The sequence below is a fragment of the Conger conger genome, chromosome 1 (genome assembly GCF_963514075.1).
Source record: "Conger conger chromosome 1, fConCon1.1, whole genome shotgun sequence".
NCBI lineage: Eukaryota > Metazoa > Chordata > Actinopteri > Anguilliformes > Congridae > Conger > Conger conger.
Window position 1 is genome coordinate 83,772,972 of NC_083760.1, and position 16,766 is coordinate 83,789,737.

Consider the following 16,766-nt stretch of genomic DNA (forward strand, 5'->3'; position numbering starts at 1 on the left):
CGACACCTCGGCCCCTCGCCAGAGGAGTTCCCCAGGGTTCAGTCCGCTTCTTTTTTCTCTTTACACTCGCTCCCTTGGCCCTGTGATCACTGCACATGGGCTATCCTACCACTGCTACGCGGACGATACCCAACTCTTCGTCTCGTTCCCGCCGTCTGATACACAGGTTTCAGCCTGTATCTCTGCTTGCCTGAGGGACATCCAGAGCTGGATGGACAACCACCATCTAAAGCTCAACGCAGGCAAGACTGAAATGATATTCATCCCTGCTAATACCTCTCCCAATCTGGATCTCTCCATTTCCCTCGGGGATACCACACTCACGCCATCACCCAGTGCAAGGAACCTCGGCGTGGTGATGCACAGCAGACTGTCCCTTTCCGAGAACATTGCGGCGGTGACCCGGTCTTGCAGGTTCTTCCTATACAACATACGGAGAATCCGCCCCTTTCTCACCCCCTACTCGACCCAGCTCCTGGTCCAGGCGATGGTTCTGTCCCGCCTGGACTGCTGCAATTCCCTCTTGGCTGGCCTCCCAGCGTCCGCCATCAGACCCCTCCAACTCATCCAGAATGCAGCAGCTCGTCTGGTCTTCAACCTTCCCAAATACTCACACGTCACCCCCCTGCTTACTTCCCTCCACTGGCTGCCTGTCATGGCTCACATCAAATTCAAAACATTGGTGCTAGCCTTCCAAGCAGTTAAAGGGTCTTCCCCAGCTTATCTACTAAAAATCATCAGACCCTACACCCCTGCCAGACCTCTTCGTTCAGCCTCCACAGGCCGCTTGGCACCTCCCCCTCTCCGAACCTCCACCTCACGCTCACGACTACTGTCTGTTCTGGCTCCACTGTGGTGGACCGAACTCCCAGTTGAGGTCAGAACTGTAGAATCTCTCCCCACCTTCAAGCGCAAGCTGAAGACACACCTCTTCAAGCAGCACCTCTCCCCATCCCTCCCTACCTCCCTGTGAACCTTAATTGTTGTCTCTGTGACTTGCTTTGTGTATCGGTATTTTTAGTTGGCTAGGTAAGCTGTGTTTGGATAATTAACTTTGGTCACTTTTGCTCTGTTTCTTTGTTTCTTTGTTCCAAAAAAAATAAAATTGGCCCTCGTCCTTATCTTTGTTGTACAGGTAGCAGTTGAAATTGTACTTCCCTCTAGGGTCTTTCAGTGAACTTATCCCTGGTTATGGGTATGCACTTTGTTGTACGTCGCTCTGGATAAGAGCGTCTGTCAAATGCCAATAATGTAATGTAATGTAACAGATTGCAAGTACTGATTACTCACTAACACCCTAACTAGCGAATAGGCTAGGTGAATGTGCATTCCAGTGTCTGGTTTACTGACGCGCATATCAATCATTTCTAGGCTGCAGTAACAAGGTACAAGGAAATGCCTTACCTGTTGGTGGTTCGTGTTCCTCCCTGTTTCGGTATGCAAGTTCCTGTTTGACTTCAAGGTATGTTGCAGTTTGCTCTGTTACTTGCAGCCACGTAATGTTGAGAATTTGATGAGAAGCCTGATGAGAATTTTTATTGTAGGTCGCCATAGATGACACGATAGTACACGTGCATAGCCTATTGAGGTATTTATTTTAATCTATCTTCTTTATGGTATGAGTAGGAAAGCATTTAGCTTCCAAGGTAATGTTGTTGTTAAAATGCGCTACAATATTGTGTTTTCCAGAACGCCACACTGCCTGTGCACTAACAAATGTTTTTCTGCCATTACAGGACATTGCTAGCTGCTGTTTTGCTGACATTAGGGGCGTTAGGGGCGTTAGGGGCGACATGGCTCAGGCAGTAAGAGCAGTCGTCTGGCAGTCGGAGGGTTGCCCGTTCGATCCCCTGCCCGGGCTGTGTTGAAGTGTCCCTGAGCAAGACACCTAACCCCTAAATGTGTGTGTATGAATGGGTGAATGAGAAGCATCAATTGTACAGCACTTTGGATAAAGGCGCTATATAAATGCCAACCATTTATTAGAAATTCGTGTGTATCGCGTAGGCTCATTAAAGAGCTGAGGAACGTGGGTAGCGGGGCGCCAGTTCTATTAATACGCCGGTAATGGCTACGTGGAGCGTTTGTGTTTTTAAACCTTTTCCCTGGGATTCCATATTTATTTCTAGTTTTAATATTCGTACTATTGACAAACCAACTGTTGATCGAGTTGGGGCTTTGGGGCGGCTTACTGTTTACGTTTGCAGTGTGTGGTTTGGAATCTGGTTTGGCGTGGAGGTCGCTAGGGCGCCATCGAAAGTGGGGCTGTTCTTTTACTGTATGTTGTAGTGTGTGTGTGAGTGTGTGTGTGTGGAAGTAGAATATTTGATTCACCGTGTCCGATTTACAGTGCATGTGTATGTCTGCTGGCATCTTCACGAGTGAGTGACCTTTCGGTTCCACTTCCACGGACCCGTACCCGCATGCATCCAGTAGTGCCTCTTAGCGGCGGGGAAGACCTGCTCATTTTATCATTTTGGGGATCCTGTGGGTTTTTGTGTGGGTTGTTTGTTTTTACTGTGTTTTTAGGATTGTAATTAATAAACTCTGTCTTATTATTGAATCCACGTCTCTGCTTGTTCATTTAGTTGAACACACCTATGTGGGGATTGATCACAAATCCTCGATTCTGACAAACTATTTCCTTGGGCGTAATTCCCAAGGTGGCGTGATCGAGTGGTGTTATGACAGGTCACATTCATTTCAGATACGATCAGCTGCAGCGTTGTTTGCGTGTAACGGCATCCGGAGAAACCGGCATCATTATTCTGAATAATAATCATAATAGATTATTGCTATTTTAGTATTTGAACAAATAATAATGTCAGCAAATTGCAGTAAATTGTTATAGGCTATTTAAAAAGCAGCAGGGGTATTTTCACCAGGGAATCTTCAACCGGGAGAGAAGACTGTGTGACCATGCACAGGAACTAAAATTGTAGTGAGTGCGGGCATATGCGCGTGAGTTGCTGTGATATAGTAGGACTATTACATTGTGTTACAGGGATCCCGTGAATGTAGTTGCTCTAGATTCTTACAACTATCTGAATTTAAAGAAGTGGGTGCACACGTCAACATTAATGCATATAACCTTCAACATGTGGCCTAGACTAAAGACTGATCTCGATTAATGAACACAACTGGGTTCTCTGCCATAGTGTAAAGGCTACAAGTACGCCTATTGGGTAGTTATAATGCATTATTTCACTTTCGCCATGCGTTTTAATGTGACCCAAATAAGTGCAGTTTCCCCTCGTCACTCATGGTATGCGCTAGAACATAAAAGACGGAAACATGACCTAAAGTGCGTATTGAGTGAACTTAAATCGACAGAAGAGCTGCATTAGGTAAGTTTATCAAAGAATTACCCAATTGCAGCCCTGTATTTACAGAGGACCACGTATTTTACATTTTGCAGTTGAAATAAGTGATTGATAATCACACATCAATACCAAAAAGTTAAATGCCATTAGACGTCTGCAAATACCTTCATAGGTATTTTTTTTGAAAAATACTGGGCTATTACAATATGCATAGGCTACAGGACAGTTTGTAAGTATTTAGACATTGGCATTTTTTTGTTGTTATTTTACACGGGCAGACTGGATTTGAAATTCAACATGGAAACGATGTTAAGTGTAGGCTGTCAGTGTTGATATGAGGCCATGTGCATCAATATTGGGAGAACCATGTAGGAATGACAGCCCTTTTTTATACAGAGTTCCCTCATTTAAGGGGACCAAAAGTAATTGTACAATTGGCAGCTCAGTTTTTTCTGGGCTAGCTGTGGGTCATTGTATCATTAGTTCATGCACAAAGCTAAGAAAAGGTAAACGGTTGATTCTCGGTATGGAATTTGCATTTGGAGTTTGTTGCTGTTGTCACTCAACATGACAACCAAATAAGTCAATGCAACTAAAGGACAGGCTTAAAAATCAGTGTATGTACAGTGGGCTCCAGAATTATTAACACCCTTGATAAATATGCAGTTATGGACATACGCTTTATTTCTAACAAGGGTAAAGTAGTGTGCCAACAGTTCCAACATGTGTAAAGTCTTACATTTAAAAAAATGCCCAGAAAACAGGTTTCACAATTATTAGCACCCCTGGTTAAATACTTTGTGCAAACAACCCTGGCAAAGATGACAACCATGAGTATTTTCCTATAATCTGTGATAAGGTTAGAGAACACATTCTGAAGGATTTTTGAACATTCCTCAATGCAGAACCTTTCAGAATCATTTATATCCTTGGGTATAAATGACCACAGGTTTTGATGGGATTTAAGCCTGGGGAATGAGATGGCAATTGCAGAACACATGTTGTTTTCACTTAACAATTTATGTTTGGATTTTGATGTATGTTTGGAGTGATTTCCCGCTGGAAAATCTACCAAAAACCAAGTCTCAGCTTCCTAGCAGAGACAATCAGATTTTCTCCTGGTACTTGTGCCTCTGGACCACTGGCAGCAATACATCTCCCCAGCATCAATGACCCACATATTTAACAGTAAGTACTGTATGAGGTGGTTCTCTTTCTATGCATTATGCAAACTCCAGTATAAAAATGAGGTAAGAAGCAAGCAAAATCCCTTTGTCAACTATCAGCACAAGAAAATCCAAAGAAGTCAATTCAGAAGCTACAGATGGTAAATGACTTTCACAAGTCGGGTAATGGGCACAAAACATACATAAACGGTTAAACATGACTCAACGGCAAAATGGAATGTACACAAGAAGAAGCAGCTCATATCTACTATCAGATATGGTGTAGGGGAAAATTCACAGAACAAAAGATCTCCCTCCTAAAAGTCAAAATCAGACTCCACCTCAGTGAGCAGGCTGGTTCCTCCAAAACTCTCGACGATGTATGATAAAAGTGTATCAATATATCCATATTAAAGTATGATATATACCCTGTATAGTTTCAAACTGATTAACTGCTAAATTGTGCTAGAATTAGGAGTAACCCATATGTAACCGAATTTTAATAAAGCAGCCAGCTGGCGACAGCTGTAGACAGTCAAGGACAGGACAGTGGGCAGAGCGAGATATGCCTATATAGCTGGTTTCTCCGGGACTCTTAATGATTCATGCCAGAAGTGTATCTATAGGTAAGTGGCTTATAATCAATATATCACATGTACGCTGCTTGTTATCCAATCAAATGAACCTAGAACATTAATTATAGCTGAGCTTATGAAAACGCAAGAAACCACAGTGAAAACTGTTGAAATGAGAGCAAAGAATGCAACGTACATTTACTCACTTAGAAGAGAATATTAATCAAATGTTTAGTATGTCTGTATATTAGAAAAGAATATTAGAACAGAATATAAATCAAATGTTTAGTATGTCTATATTTTCAATGATTACTGCTGCTTAGTGCATTTTAGAAAAGTGACCCATATGTGGAAATATACAGAGTGACGTGTATGCTCAGAAAAAACCATGGATGACGTGTGTGTTAGAGGCAGTTTGCGAGGGTGGGGGCGTCCTGAACTTTATAGAGATTTGGCAGAGCATGACTGAACTTTGTACACAGTAGGCAGAGCATGAGGACTTTGGCCGATTTGCCACAATGATGTTTGCACCTGTTGGGGGGGTGGAGTAGTGGGAAGAGTTAAGATAAGAACAGTGTGGGTGATTTGCCACCATGGGGTTTGAGGAGGAGTTGTAGGAGGAGTAACTGTGTATAAAATGGGTGTAAAAATGACAGTCCAGGTCCATGTTTATGAAAAACCTGGTCTGGCTTTATGCACTTGTGCTAAATAAAGTCTGATTTTCCTGAAGAGCTTGCTGCCGTGGCGACAAATTGGAGATTAGGACTCTGTCGTTTCCTAGACATGACAATGGCAGTGGCAGGGTCCCCACGGGTCCTTGAAATCCATGAAAACTTGTGAATTTGAGGGAAAAAAATCAAGGCCTTGAAAGTTTTTGAAAATAGACATTGGTCATTGAAAGTGCTTGAATATATATATTTTAAATAATGGAAATTCAAGTCATATATATAAATTAATAAAATTATTTTTACTTAATTTTGTTAGGACTGGAAATAACATTGCGTTACATTCCGCTGTATGTGTCTCCTGCCATCTGTGAATAGCACCACCTGCCTCAGTGCGATGGTCATTGGTCACTAGCTGTGCTTACAAGCAAGCTAAAAAGCTATATCAACCGTCACCTAGTACCATGCCTGGAAGATTTCAAGAAGGTTTGGAGAGTCATGGCTCACAAATGTCCCGAAGTAGAGCCTGCAGTAAATCAATTAAAGTTCAGGAGTCATGCAGCTGAGACATCACACCGGATGGCACTGAGCAAGCTAAAAGCAGGTACATACAGTACCCCTTGTATTCTGGTAATGTTAACATGTAGAAGGGAATAATAACCATTTGCAAGTTAATAACTAGTTACTAATGTTCACATAATAATATATCAGGCACTGGTGCAGTCAACTACTGGGTGAACTCAACTCACTAACAAAAACACATTTACACGAGCAGCACCGAGGGTCTCCCACATAGAGCCCTGGGCTAACGGAGATTTGGTTAAGCTCTCAGACGAGAGGGGCGAACACTCCAAAACACGTGTCATTAATGTGAGTGTAACACAGAACAGATCAGCACTAAGGAAACAAAAAGCATAAGCCCCCCGGGTATGGGGTTCATGCGAATGTAACCTACCTACACCATTCGCCACCAGTTGCGAATAACGACTTAGTGCTGTATATCCAATGACATACAGCACGATGATATTCCGTGTGACAAATATGCAATCACAGAGGAAATCAGGAAGGGGGCAAATATTTTTTCACGACATGATAATTTATTCTTTGTGTTGTTTTTATGCAGCCTTTTTTCTTCATTTTTATTAAGGGTGCCATTCGTTCTGGAGCCCACTATATTAAAAAAGGTACTGTTATTTCTCCTAGGTGAAACCAAAGTGTATAAAAATAGCTTAAATAAAAGCTGAGTATGCAATTCAGCCGCATACAAATTGTTTCATTACAAAAAAATTGTGGCGTCAAGAAAAAAATACTACGTGTACATATGTGATGGTATTTGTTTCTATGTTTTCTCAATAGCTTGACCATGGCTGAGGGTTTTACCATTGTTGGAGAGGATGAGGTGAGGGAGATCAGGGATGCACTGGAAAACCAGACCTTGACTTCAGCCGTGGCTAAGATCCAGGACTACTTTGAGCAGATTGACAGTGTGGAACTAAATATTGCCATCACCGGAGAGTCTGGCTCTGGCAAGTCCACCTTTGTCAATGCATTCCGGGGTCTGGTGGAAGACAACAAGGGCGCAGCTCCAACCGGCGTGGTTGAGACCACCGTGTACCCCCACCCTAAATATCCCAAAGTCAAAGTGTGGGACCTTCCCGGGATTGGGACACCCAATTTCAAAGCAGACGAGTACCTTCAAAAAGTAAAATTCGAACGCTATGATTTCTTCATCATCATCATCTCAGAACGTTTCAAAGTCAACAATGTGCTGCTGGCCACAGAGATCCAACGCATGAAGAAGAGGTTCTACTTTGTTCGCTCAAAGATTGACAACAGCATACATGCAGAGAAAAGGAAGAAGGACTTTGACGAGGACAAAACCCTCAGTATAATTCGGGAAGACTGCATGAAAGGTAACGGGTCAATGTGAGATGTTTTGTGCGTCCTCTTCTACAACTTTTCCAGAGGGAACATTTAGATTGTTTAGCTTGTTATATTTTTTGGGATGGTATTACACAGTAAGAAGTTTGCAACAGCTGAACATTGAAATCTGTCCTCCATTTGTTTGTTTTGTAACAGTACTCTATTTTCTATTTCATAAGGCCTCCTGGAAAATGGAGTGGCATCTCCCACGGTCTTCCTTATCTCCAGCTTTGACCTGCAGCTCTACGACTTCCCAAAGCTGCAGGAGACGATGGAGAAAGAGCTGCCTGAACACAAGCAGCGTGTCCTCCTGCTGTCACTGCCCAACATCACCCTGGACATCAACAAGAAGAAGAAAGAGGCCCTGCAGGCCAACATATGGAAGGTGTCCCTGCTGTCAGGCGCCGTGGCAGCCATACCCATCCCAGGACTGTCTGTGGTGGTGGATGTTGGCATCCTGGTCAAAGAGCTCAGCAGTTATTACCAGGCTTTTGGCCTGGATGATGAATCCCTGAAAAACCTCTCTGACAAAACGAACGTGCCTCTGGAGGAACTGAAAGCGGTCCTCACATCCCCCCTCAACAAGGAGATATCGGGCGATGTGGTCATCAAGTTGCTTACCAAATTTGCCGGAGCAGGGGTGATGTTGCTGGAGTACTGGGCCAGCACAATCCCGGTGTTCGGCTCCATGGCGGCCGCGGGAATCTCGTACTCCACCACCCACAGGATGCTGACAAGCTGCTTGAATGAGCTGGCAGAGGATGCACAAAAGGTCCTAATGAGAGCTTTGCAGTCACCGGTGTGAAGAAACTACTTCTCTGCAGTTCAAGTGCCTTTCTGTACTAGTGCCTTTGATCTTGATGAAGATGTTCTCATCGAAATTAGGTTGTGTATTTTTGAGCAATATGTAGTACTGTTTGTATTGAGAAAAAAAAAACAGCCAAGCAATCTTTGTAATGAGACACCATGGACAAATACTTGGCAGGATTGTTTATTTTACATAATGAAAATGATCTACATCTCATGAAATCTATCCATGTTCTGGTCTTTTGGTATTATGGGACATTCATTGGGGCTGGTATTTATTCTGGTATATTTCTTTTAAATAAAACAAATGAATCTCCCACGTAACTCAATCTGTAACCAATATAATCTACCTATGGGTTTATATTCATCTATGAATTCTGTCTATCTGTACCCAACTTGAGTTTGACCTTTTTTTCTGTATTCTAACTTTCTGAAAAGATAAGAGTGAGTAAAATTTGTGGACAACTAGCCTAAATCTGGTTCCCTCTTCCTTTCCGTGAGTCGAATACGTCTCTGGTGTGTCCCGTTTCCATGGTGATCCACCGTTAGGTGCACTAGGCTTGTGTGGACACTAGGAAAGTGGCTGTCTGTACTCAGAGCCGAGGTCTTCTTCACTCCATCCCAGATCCGAGACGCACAGAGAAACCTGCCCGGATCCCAAACATAAAACAAAAAACAGGGCTGGGGTCAATTCTGTCTTCAATTCAGTCAAGTCAGGAACTGAATTTAAAGAATTAAACGCTCTGTATGTCCCATAACAATTCAGCTAACCCCCAATGCAGCTACCCAGTTGTCTAAAACAAGACAAAGGGTATCAACAAGAGGTGATATTAGGACACTACAAAGGTATATTAGTTATATTTGCAATATAGCCGACTGAAGGTATTTACATTTCAGATAAAAAGATGAATATGAGACGAATATGGTTAAATATTTAAATATTTTACATAAACTTTTTTGTCTCAAATCCAAAAGCCTTAACATTTGGGAAAAATAACAAATTTCACTCTACCTTTACTGTATTTCATTACACACAAAGCATTTTAGCATCTGGGAAAATGGGTTTCACTGCGGTGGGCCGGTATGCGGGTACACTCACCAGTTCTCAGTGAGGATGGTGCGAGAGTGCTGGCAGCAAGACAGGGACATGGCACACCACAGAAATATGGGGAAGAAAGCATTAGCAGAGGGTAAGTGGTGTTGCTCCTTGTCTCAGTCATGAGTAAAAACTATTTGACTCCATTCATAAAAATGTATCATAAATTGCAGATATGATAAGCTAGAGCATTGTTTGGGAGCAACACCATCAGGAGAAACCTGTGTCATTATTCTGACTAGGGAGCCATCATAGATTATTCCAATTTTAGTATTTGAACAAATAATGTCAGCAAAAAAAAATAATTCTTCTAATTTGCCACCAAAATGTTAACTATAAGGAATAAGGAACTATTGTCGCTAAAGCAATGGCATCTTAAAATATATAGAGGTAATACAGATAAAACCGTAAATTGTAAAGGTACAATAGCTAATATTTCTGCGTTAAAACATTGTTACAAAACATCATGTTCTTACCTAATGAAAGGGGATATACATTTACTCTACAGACCCATATCTTTAATATTCTACAGTAATTTCTGTGAAATCATGTTCCCAGCTATTGTTGCTGTGTTTCCAGTGTGGGGTGGCCATATGTTGCAATGGACTGTCAGTTGCCATTTGTTGCTCATTTGCGTAGCTGATAACTCAAAAACTATAAATTATTACCCAATGAAAGTGAAATTTTCGGTGAAATCATGTTCCCAGCAATTATTGTTGTGTGTCAGGTGCAGGGTGGGCATTCATTGCTCTAACTGTCAATTCACAAGCTTCTCATTATATACCCATATACCCAGGAATAAATACAAACCATGCAATTTTACAATGAAATTAAAGTCAAATCAATTTTATTTGTGTGGCAAGGAAAAACTTCCTTGGTGGAGAAGGCATCCTCCTCCTCCTTGCGACTCAGGGTATCCTCCTCTCCACCAGTAGAACTCGAGAAAATGATAATAAGGCAGTGGGAAGTAAGTAGGGGCACAGATGGGACTTCTAGGATAGAAACCAAGGCCTTAATTGTAAGGAGGACTTACTGTTGGCTAATTCTACTGTGTATTCAATTTTGATATTAAAGATATGGGTCTGTAAAGTAAAGCTATACCCCCTTTCATTTGGTAACAATTTGCAATTATTGAGTTATCAGCTATGCAAATGAGCTGGGTGGCAACTGACAGTCAATAGCATTGCATGCCCATACCACACTGGAAACACAGCAACAATTGTTGGGAACATGATTTCACAGAAATTACTGTAGAATATTAAAGATATGGTTCTCTAGAGTAAATGTATACCAGCTTTCATTGAGTAACAATTTACAGTTTTTGAGTTATGAGCTATGCAAATGAGCTGGTTAGCAACTGACAGTCAATAGCATTGCATGCCCATACCACACTGGAAACACAGCAACAATTGCTTAACGTATACCCCCTTTTAATTGGTAACAATGTATCATTTTTAGGTAATTAGCTTTGCAAATCAGCTGGTTGTGAACTGATAGTTTATAACAATGCATGTTTTTGCCACACGTGAAATGAGGCAACAACTGGTGGCAAACACTTTTTAGAGAAATTAGTGTGCAGTTTTATATTCTCTGCAAATACATCACAATCATATCCAACTGTATTAATTGAACAATTAAAATTGACAAAATTACAAATCATTTTATTTACCGAACTTTTATTTTGATGAATGCGAGAATATAAAATTGTGCACAAATTTCAATAAAAACCTTTTGCCACCTGTTATTGCTGTCTGTCAGGTGTGGTATGGGCATGTATTGCCATAGACTGTCAATTCACAAGCAGCTCATTTGCATAGCTGATAACTCAAAAACTATGAGTTGTTTCAAAATGAAAGGGGGTATACATTTGTTAGCTGGACACATATCTTTAATATTAAACAGTCCTTTCTGTGAAATCCTGTTCCGAGCAATTGTTGCTGTGTTTCTAGTGTGGGGAGGCCATACGTTGCTATTGACTGTCAGTTGCCACCCAAATGTCAGTATATACTTCAACCCCAGCCCAAATCTCATGCCCAATTGCATTTATGATCAGTGAAGTGCACACACAAAGTGCAGTAGAACAGCTCCTCACTGCAATTAGGGTCTATGAAAAAAAGATTTATAATTTCAATACCTTGCCAATTCAAATTAATTGTGACCGCTCTTTAGTTCTCCTTCTAGCTTCCATGCGAATATTTAATTATCAAATGATGGAACATTATTTGCAGCACTGGAAATTATTAAATGGTATCACTGATAAAAATGATGATAAAAAAGCAACGTAGGAGAGGAGCATATTGATGTGCAAAGTTCAAATGACACTCATAATGAGTATATTCAAAGCATATCATCGGTGAAATCGCCTTTTTTGACACATTTCCAAAAAATCTAAACAAATGCCCTGACAACTGTACAAATATACAAATACCTGTGACAATGCATATTACAGCCCGATGCTATTAGACAAGCTCTTAGATTACTTTGTCCCAGTAATTCCAGTGTGGTCCGATTTAATGTCATCTTATTTGGATAAACAGAACATACTAAATGTAACCCCCCCCCATCTATTTGATAAGACAACATCACTATGCAAAGCTATTTTTAAAAATACAAAAGTACTTTTTTTCAACAATGAAAAACACAGAATTGATGCGTGTGGTGACAAATCGCCTACATTGTATAAGGCTAGAGAGAGGAAACTTTGTGATACAGTAAGATTGAGTGTTTTAAAAGAGAAACGGAAATTTAAACGCCTGCGCGAGCTGCGCGTGAGATCTCGCTCGACGCCTGTCCAGGCCGCCGGTGAGGTCCAGCTCCGCTTTCGAGGCTTATGGCGCCGAAAATTGGACCGTAACTTTAGACGGCTGCATGTCCTATTCGGTGGCGTCGTTTGCAGTAAACATTGGTTTTAGAGAGGCAGCCACATTTCTCACCACAGTGACTTTGAGCTCCATTTTCATGTAGGCGACATGGCTCAGGCAGTAAGAGCACTCGTCTTGACAGTCGGAGGGTTGCCGGTTCGATCCCCCGCCCGGGCTGTGTCGAAGTGTCCCTGAGCAAGACACCTAACCCCCAAATGCTCCTGATGAGCTGGTCGGCGCCTTGCATGGCAGCCAATCGCCGTCGGTGTGTGAGTGTGTGTATGAAGGGGTGAATGAGAAGCATCAACTGTACAGCGCTTTGGATAAAGGCGCTATATAAATGCCAACCATTTACCATTTACCATTTAAACAACCAGAGGAAAAGTGGAACAAAAGCAAAATAAAAGAGACCACCTATAGCTTCCAGAAAGCACAAATTAAAAGTAACATGCTATTTACATTAAATGAGCAGACTCCCAAAAAGCAATCTGCTTTCATGAATTTCAGTTCGAATTTTACATCTCATTTTGCAAAGTGCAGGGCATCTGATGCCATAGCATTTGCAAAAGCAGAATGGAATGCATTGCTTCCTGAACAGAAAAATAATTTCAAAAAAGTTTCTAAAGAACAACAAATTGACTGTCCTCGGCCTACCCAGTTAAACACCAAACTGGATAAAATTTGTGCCTTTCAAAATGTGCAAATGAACTGCTGGTTTAATGCAACAACACAGTGCTTTCTGAACCTAAATATTATGAAAAGAACATTAACGGACACAATTTTACATTCCACCACATCAATGCCCATGTCATTATCAAAGTTACTCATAACAGCAGTATAGAATCCTGGCTACATTTTCAAGGCATGTATCCTAGGGCCTCTTTTAAAAGAACTGACTGCAGCCATTCCCGATCTAAAATTAGGTCAGAGAAATGACCTCATTGATTTTATTTTACCACTTGTATCTTGGTTGCAGAGAGCAAGCCTAAATGTCAACGTCATGGTAACAAATACAGACACGTGTACACACTGCGCAAATAAAATTAGAACAATTGGGGAGTTCAACTCAGTCGTTACTGTGGAGCTAAATGATCTAACTACATCCGTTGAAAATGCGTTCAGCGATTGTTTAAATGGAGCAGAGGCTCCAAGCAAATGTGCAGTGTGTAACAATGAAGTAAAGCGCAAATCTTTAGTGCACACTTACCCTGACATTGTCATTGTTCAATTGCCTAGAGCTAGCATTGGTGCTGTTTTGCACTTACTCTGCAAAACATCAACGGCGAGCAGCAAGAATATAGATTAAATTTGATCATATCTCATATAGGGAAATCAGTGTTGTGGGGTGGTCACTATACAGCGTCACTGATTAGAAATGATAAATTAGTAATGGCAAACGATTTAATTGTGTCATTGAGTAATTCTGAACATGATTCCAAAAGCGGGGTGTTTTACTTCTTCGAGAAGCAAGTCGTCTTACCTGACAAATCAAACGACAATGTAGAGGAAGAGAGAACAATGAAAACATGCAATCACATGGAGAAGACATCACTGAAAAAAAAAGAATTGAATCAATCAGAATTAAGTATAGTATTTCACCTTCTTGATGGCAGCAAAGCAATCCAGGAGACATATGAACGTCTTCAGTTGTCCTCTTCAAAATCAGCTAATTCTAATTTCAAAGAAATGCTAAAGAAATTTGACAAAAAAACGTATGATACAACTTGTGCGAGGCACCCTGCTATGGCTTCATTTTCAAAATTACTTCAGTCATCCACTTGTTTGTTAGAACATCAATGTGTTCACGTTTCCTTGCAGAGGATTTGCTGTACACAAAATTCATATTCACTACAATCTGCAAATGTGGACAAGTGCAAATAAATATACAAAGATTTTCTCATAATAAATTCGACCGATTTAACACAAGATAATATAAAAATTGGGTTAAGGCCTCGGTTTGTCCCACTGCTTTATTGTCGTTTTTTTTCCCCCTTGTCGTCATCACAATTATGCTGCAGCACTGAGACACCCCCCACATACTGCCCCAGGACCGCCACCTCCTTCATCTGCACCCTGCCAATCTCACACACATTCAACACCTCCTTCATCTGCACCCTGCCAATCTCACACACATTCAACACCTCCTTCATCTGCACCCTGCCAATCTCCCACACATTCAACACCTCCTTCATCTGCACCCTGCCAATCTCACACACATTCAACACCTCCTTCATCTGCACTCTGCCAATCTCACACACATTCAACACCTCCTTCATCTGCACCCTGCCAATCTCACACACATTCAACACCTCCTTCATCTGCACCCTGCCAATCTCACACACATTCAACACCTCCTTCATCTGCACCCTGCCAATCTCACACACATTCAACACCTCCTTCATCTGCACCCTGCCAATCTCACACACATTCAACACCTCCTTCATCTGCACCCTGCCAATCTCACACACATTCAACACCTCCTTCATCTGCACCCTGCCAATCTCACACACATTCAACACCTCCTTCATCTGCACCCTGCCAATCTCACACACATTCAACACCTCCTTCATCTGCACCCTGCCAATCTCACACACATTCAACACCTCCTTCATCTGCACCCTGCCAATCTCACACACATTCAACACCTCCTTCATCTGCACCCTGCCAATCTCACACACATTCAACACCCATCACACAAACACATTGTTCAGAATGAATTGTTAATTGTCTGATCTGACCATCATTTTCACCCCTAAGCCGGCCAGAGGAGGATGCCCCCCCCCCCTCCCCCCCTTAAGTCTGGTTCCTCCCAAGGTTTCTTCCTTCTCCACCTTGGAAGTTTTTCCTTGCCACTGTTGCCCTAGGCATGCTTTTGTGGGGGAAAATTCTGGGGCTTACTCTAAAGCTGTGTTTCTCAACTCTAGTCTTGCCAGAAGGTTTTTGTTGCATCCAGAAATTGGAACAACTAATTTAATAACTGAACCAATCTTACCACCAAAAATGCCCTTAATGAATAAAATCAGTTCCTGGTTGAGAAGCACTGCTCTAAAGCATGTACTGACAAATATAGCGTGAAATGTGCAACACAAATAAAGTTGATTTGACTTTAATTTCATTGTAAAGTTGCATGGTTTGGGTTTATCCCTGGGTATATAGGTCTATAATGAGCAGCTTGTGAATTGACAGTCTATAGCAATGAATGCCCACCCTGCACCTGACACACAGAAACAATTGCCACCAGGCGAGCAGCTAATAAGATGCTTTTGGATGTTCCCTTGGTGCAGTCAGAGTTTGGCAAGACTGCATTCTCTTACTACACCCCTTCCTTGTGGAATAAGCTGCAACAACAAATTAGTCTAGAGGCACTCCCTACTATTAGTGCCTTTAAGGTTATGCTACAGAGAGCCCTACAGGAAACATGTAATTGCTTTACCTGATGCTGACTCGATTATGCTTTTTTAAAATGCACTTGTAGCCTACTGCGTCTGTGTTTGACTTATGTTTTTTTTTATTTTATTTTTATTTTTTGTCATGTATGTTGTATATGCCTTATTGTTTCTCATGTTGTATTGTAACTTTGGCGGCACGGATGGTGCAGTGGGTAGCACTGCCGCCTCACAGCAAGGAGGTCCTGGGTTCGAATCCCCGTCGGCCGGGGCCTCTCTGTGTGGAGTTTGCATGTTCTCCCCGTGTCTGCGTGGGTTTCCCCCGGGTACTCCGGTTTCCTCCCACAGTCCAAAGACATGCAGGTTAGGCCGATTGGAGAGTCTAACTTGCCCGTAGGTATGAGTGTGTGAGTGAATGGTGCGTGTGCCCTGCGATGGACTGGCGACCTGTCCAGGGTGTATTCCTGCCTTTCGCCCAATGTATGCTGGGATAGGCTCCAGCCCCCCTGCGACCCTGATCAGGATAAGCGGGTTCAGATAATGGATGGATGGATGGATGGATGTTGTAACTTTATGTGTGCCGTCTTGGCCAGGACTCCCTGGAAGAAGAGATCTTGTATCTCAATGGTGACATTTCCTGGTTAAATAAAGGACAAATAAAAAATAAAAAATAAATAAATTGCTGGGAACAGGATTTCACAGAAAGGACTGTAGAATATTAAAGATATGGGTCCAGCTAACAAATGTATACCCCCTTTAATTTGAAAAAATTCATAGTTTTTGAGTTATGAGCTATGCAAATGAGCTGCTCGTGAATTGACAGTCAATAGCAACGTATGGCCACCCCACACTGGAAACACAGCAACAATTGCTGGGAACATGATTTCACACAAATGACTGTAGAATATTAAAGATATGGGTCCAGCTAACAAATGTATACCCCCTTTCATTTTGAAACAATTAA

At 41.8% G+C, this 16,766-nt stretch overlaps 1 protein-coding gene across 1 annotated transcript; it reads left to right on the forward strand.

Annotated features, from left to right (window-relative positions):
- Positions 1-3,296: 3,296 nt before the first annotated feature.
- On the forward strand, positions 3,297-8,925 carry LOC133127507 (interferon-inducible GTPase 5-like). The gene is made up of 3 exons (XM_061240464.1): positions 3,297-3,347; positions 7,086-7,642; positions 7,832-8,925. The coding sequence occupies exons 2-3, from the start codon at positions 7,093-7,095 to the stop codon at positions 8,455-8,457; spliced, it is 1,176 nt and encodes a 391-aa protein (XP_061096448.1). The 5' UTR covers positions 3,297-3,347; positions 7,086-7,092; the 3' UTR covers positions 8,458-8,925.
- The last annotated feature ends 7,841 nt before the right edge of the window (positions 8,926-16,766 follow it).

Coding starts and splice junctions, on each gene's coding strand:
- LOC133127507 (XM_061240464.1), top strand. CDS start 7,093: ATGGCTGAGGGTTTTACCATTGTTGGAGAGGATGAGGTGAGGGAGATC. Junction 7,643..7,831: donor TCGGGAAGACTGCATGAAAG/GTAACGGGTCAA, acceptor CTATTTCATAAG/GCCTCCTGGAAAATGGAGTG.